General features: G+C 36.5%; 1 protein-coding gene across 1 annotated transcript in view; it reads right to left on the bottom strand.

Moving 5' to 3' along the window:
* Positions 1-3,184: 3,184 nt before the first annotated feature.
* LOC104073757 (ephrin type-A receptor 7) overlaps positions 3,185-5,192 on the bottom strand; it is a gene marked incomplete at its 5' end in the record, with an annotated part of 95,040 nt that continues 93,032 nt past the window's right edge. The window contains one exon of the mRNA XM_009573646.1: positions 3,185-4,326. Coding sequence (XP_009571941.1) covers positions 4,212-4,326 — 115 coding nt within the window. The remainder of the gene's footprint in view (positions 4,327-5,192) is intronic.

The raw sequence follows: 5,192 nt of genomic DNA, 5'->3' as shown, positions 1-5,192 counted from the left end.
TGAACCCATCCCTGTGGCAGGGTGTCTTGGCATTGCTTGGTATTATGGCTGTAGTGACATGATCACCATCTCAGTAGTAACCCGAAAGTCGCGGAATGTAAAACATTCTCAAAATTGCTATATATTAATTATTTAGAAAGTTAAGGACAAATTATTATTTTTTTATTTCAACTACTAACCAATAAATGTAAAAAAATACCAACAACAAAACAAAAATAAACCCCTCATCCCCCACATTAAAGCAGTAATTTTTGCAACATTCAAAACAGTGGAAACTATTTACCGTATATTACTATCAGTGGAGAAAAGCAAATTTAATTTAAAATCATTTTTTCAAACTCCCTCAGTGGATGCCAGATACCTCCAGCTTAAACAAATATGAAAAACTCATTTTAAATGGAGAATAATACAGACAGAGCTCAATTATTGAGATATTAAGGGCAACATTCAATTTGAGATACATTTAAGCATCTTTGCCTCCTGGAGATTTTTACATGACAAGGCTTTAGATAAACATGGTTTTGCAAACAGCAACTATCATATCTGATCACATAACCTCTGGACTGAAGCAGTATGTCAGCAAATATTTCTGATTATTTAAAATATTAAATAACTGTAATTTACTAGGCAGGTCTTCCTCAGAACAATCACAAATTTTTTCAAGAATTAATACCCATATACAAAAAGCATTTCAATGATCTGTTACAAATCTTTGAATAATAAAAAAAAAATCACCTCTCTCTGTAATAAAGCCCAGTTTAAATACATTCTGGGACATACTAGTAGTGGAGGAGCTGCCTTTCTACGACACTCAGCTTGCAGGGGAAACTGTAGCAGCCAAGGACATATAGGGTAGGAATCACCTCACCTAACTTTAACTATCTAGACATTAGACGCCTAATTTAAGCTAATCATCTGGGTTCCCTCTACAGGTAATGGAGATAAGCATTCCCAGAGGGAGATTCATCCTGCTTGTCTTAGGCATCTCTCTTTTAGATGCTTGTAGATGGATAAAGTCAAGAAAGATCAGCCTCACTGACAGCCTGATAATCTGTCTTTAGCGATGCACAATTTCCAAATTCAATGAAGTTAAGCCAGAACTGAGATAATTTCTTTGTTTCATCATTTAGGCTTTAATTCTTGCTCTGACCCAACTTTTTCTTCAGTTTCTCCCATGGACATCAACTTTCTCTGGCACTTTATTTTTCTTACACCGGACTATTTTTTCCTGGAACCTGGGGAACTGCAACCGACGTCAATATGTTGCTGCTCTACCAGTTACAAATCCATTTACATGCATGTGCTCTAAATTGCAGTAATGTTTGGAACAGATAGATACGATAGGAGTATTGATAGCGATTGTGCTTTCTGGATATACTCTACCACTTTCAAATGTGTAAAAATATGTGGCAACATTAAGGCAGTCAAGGTATATAGACGAATGCTAAAATATATTTACTATTCAAAGAAGATGGCTTAAATCAAACAAGGAAAAATAAGGAAGAAATACCACTAGGGCCCTCACTTTTACATGTGTGAGCCCAGGTCACCACACATGCTTCGAGGCCTCTGTGCTTCAGAATATTGAACAAGTCCTAAAGGTGAAGCTGGCCTCAACTCTTGCATTTAGGGTTTGTGGGTTCTCAGCAATACCAGCATTGCTGCATCGCACCTTTAATCACCAAGCCTTTAGAAACAATAGCCAAGATTTGTAAGGAAGCAGGTGTCTGAACTTAGACTCCTAAACTCATAGCTCTGTGCCTAAAGCAGCAGCAAAACTGACAAGCACCCTGTGCAGTTGCCCACAGATGCTCACCCCACTAGTGAGGCACTTAGCATTTGTCATAACACAAAATGGATGTTTATTAATTAAGAGTGTTCCAATGGCTACACGAAGTGCCTTGGCCGAGTGCTTGCGTGCACTAATTTCAATATCGGGCATGCTGTCTACTCTGCGTCTTACTTCTACAGCATTTCTAGAAAATTAATTTTAATAGTTAAAAAAACCATCTTGAGCTGCACACATGAAAATAACTCCATTTCTACTGAATGACAATCTAATAAGAAATAAGAATATTCACCTTTTTTTCTTACTCTGCCCAAATCCAGGCAATAAATTAGGCTTCTCAGCATGACTGTAAAGTGCTGTGAATTGTATAAACAATCATATATGGACACTGAAAAATAAACCTTATGCACATTGCATTATAGTTCCAAAAATATATTTACAGTCTATTACAAAGATTACAAATGGAAGTGTCTATGTAACGGGATTATGCTAGTTAAAAGCTTTTTACAGATTTTCTTCAACAAAGGCGGGGGGACAAAAATTAGTATAACCAAACTGATTTTTCTAATGAAACAAATAAATAAAATGACAAATATAACACTGTACAGTGATCTAAAAACGGGGAGAAAAAAGGAGGGGGGAAATGATGCATTTAAGTTTTTGATAACTATCTTTGGTCCTAAATGTGGGAAAACATATCATGTAGCACTGAGTATACATGTTTGTGATGCTCTGCAAGTAAAATAGAAAAATATAGTGCATTTTCAATGTATTCAGAGCTCACTACACATAAACGTGTGTACAAAACAAGACAGTATAAATAAAATTTACAAGTTTTACAAAGGAACATTTACAGGGTTTTTCTTTTGTTTTTATTTTTTTTGTGTGGATGCCCACGTTATCAAACAAGACCAATTTATGACTGATCCCCGGGATCTTTCTCTACCAAAATCAATAGAAGCAGCCCAATTCTCTTTGGAAATACAGCATTTCATTGCTGGGGTAGTTCACAATTTTCAGATTTTTTTAAAAGCATTTCTCTCTGGTTCATATACATTCCTGCAATATCTGTAAAGACACTGTTCATTATTGCTTATGGTAGTTAAATATTTTAATCAAACAAAATTCATATATAAGTAAATGGTGTAAAAAGATATTCCATTGAGCAACTACTCTTGCATCTGTGTTCCTAATGAATGACTGTTGTGTCTGTGTGAGCACACACACGCATGTTTGTTCAGAGCAGCAAAAGCTTGTAAAAACTTGAAAATTTTGAACTGCCCCTTGCCTCATGCTCTACAGTTCTCATATAAAATCTATGTCCTTATTCTGACAGCTGGACTGCATTCGACTTAAACTCATATAAAATATATGCCAGCTATTTCTCTCAGATTTGCTAAAGCAGAGTATTGAAAAAAAATGTGATGTGCTCAGATTAAATGGTTTAGGTAACACTGGAGAACTGCACCCATGTTCTGAGACATGCCTACAATCACTTGTCCATTCAATGCAGTGTCTCAGCAGGTTTACAGTTGTAAATCTACATCTTAGAATATATCTCACTTTCACTCTAGTCCATTAAAATCATCTTGCAAACAATTTGCTAAAAGTGCCTAGAACTACTTAGGGGTCATTATTGCTTTTCTTTTTTCTTTTCTTTTTTTTTTTTTTTTTTCTCTTTTATTTTCTTTTAAAAGATAGTATATGTGTAACCTTAAAAAATTCTTTAAAAAATACCAGAGCTCTTGGCAACTTACATTTTCCTTACTCCCTGCCAATTAGCTAGCCATGTCAATACGGTGCTGATTTAACAAAAGTAAATGGCACAAAAGGATACCAAAGTTTGGACAGATATACATTGCTTGGTCATGCTTCTTAAATCTCTAGGAACTCAAATAATCCTTCAGAGGTACCCAGTGTAGTAGTGTGTCATAGAATTAGCACTAAAAATGTCCAAAGATATAAACATCATACTAAAAGAAAGTCTTTATGAAGAATAAACACAAATTATTAAAAAAAAGATTCAGAAATCACAGATTTAAGGAAAATATTTTGTTGAATTCAACAATAATATCATGATTTTATCTGACAAATATATTCTTTTTTAAATTTTTATGTACATTTAAAAAGTCTATTAGATAAAAAGGAGGTTAGAGAGCTCAAGGTGTTTGTATGTTTATTCAGGTAGTACTTTGTTTATTGTCACTGCTGTTTTCCTTGCCACCACTGGTGGATCCTAATTCCCTTTTCATAAATTCTGGTGGCACTTAGGAGTTCAAGTCTGTAGGTGCTTCTTGTAGCTCTTCTATTCACTGCAGGAAGGACCCAGGAAATCAAGTGTCTTCTAGCAGCACTTCATATATACTGAAGGCCAGTGCTGTTCTCTCAGTCTGTCACCTCCCTCATAAGGGAGAAATGTCTATCACACTTGGATGCCAGTGCCGTGTAAATGTAGCATTTGTGCTCTCATAGTCTGAATGCTGCTCATGATTTTCTTTTGATGACCAACCAACGTGATCCCTAAACTCATCACATCCCTGGGGAAGATAAATGCGTACATTGTTAATTTTTCAACTTAGACTGCTATTGTATGGTATTCAACTGTGAGTCAAAGCTACGTAGTGGCCTGGGCTGCAGGTTTCTAACATTGAAGCTACACTGGAACCTCAGCTCAGTACTGTGAAGTTCATATAGGTGCTGTTCAACTTCTCAGCAATGAGTGAAATTACATGGCAAGTGTTGTGTAATTACACTGCACGTGTCTCCACATCTGAGAATGAGGCCAGTATGTTTTGCACTACGATAATCTTTTATTGTGGCTTTTAAGGACACCCGAAGAAAGAGACAATTCTCCTGTAAAATACTTCGGGTGGCTTTCAGGACAAAGTTATGTATAAATACAAGATTTTGGGGATCACATTCTGCTTCCTAAAGAGATGCCTAGAGAAACCCTTTGCATATTGACCCATACCCATCATGCAAATGAAGAGAGGAGCAGCTGTTTCAATTCCACTGCTGCTAGTGCTGCGGTCCTAGTAGAAGCTTGTGGGCTCTGATGACAGTTCCCAAGCTATCGGCTGAGACCCCTAGTGACACCAGGTAGATAAGAGTAGGGTTGCTTGAGAATATTGTTTAGAAACTTCTTTAGAAAAAACACTGCTCTCTGTAAGAGGAATTACATGTGTTTGGCAACCACCAGAAGAACATTGTTTGCAGGGTGCCAAGAAGACCTGTTTAAGATGGCAGCATCAATACAGGCCATGCTTGCCTTTAGAAAATTGTTTTGCTTCTAAAGACTTTTATCCTGATGCAAAGACATTTCTTGCAGGACACAGACAGCCCCCAGTCAATTAGAAGAAATTTCCACATCTTCCTAGTACACGTCTGGAAAAAGGTACCAGTT

This window comes from Fulmarus glacialis, unplaced genomic scaffold (assembly GCF_000690835.1).
Source record: "Fulmarus glacialis isolate BGI_N327 unplaced genomic scaffold, ASM69083v1 scaffold41572, whole genome shotgun sequence".
Classification (NCBI taxonomy): Eukaryota; Metazoa; Chordata; class Aves; order Procellariiformes; family Procellariidae; genus Fulmarus; species Fulmarus glacialis.
The sequence above is the reverse complement of the archived record's forward strand: the minus strand, read 5'-3'. Positions and strand labels throughout refer to the sequence as shown.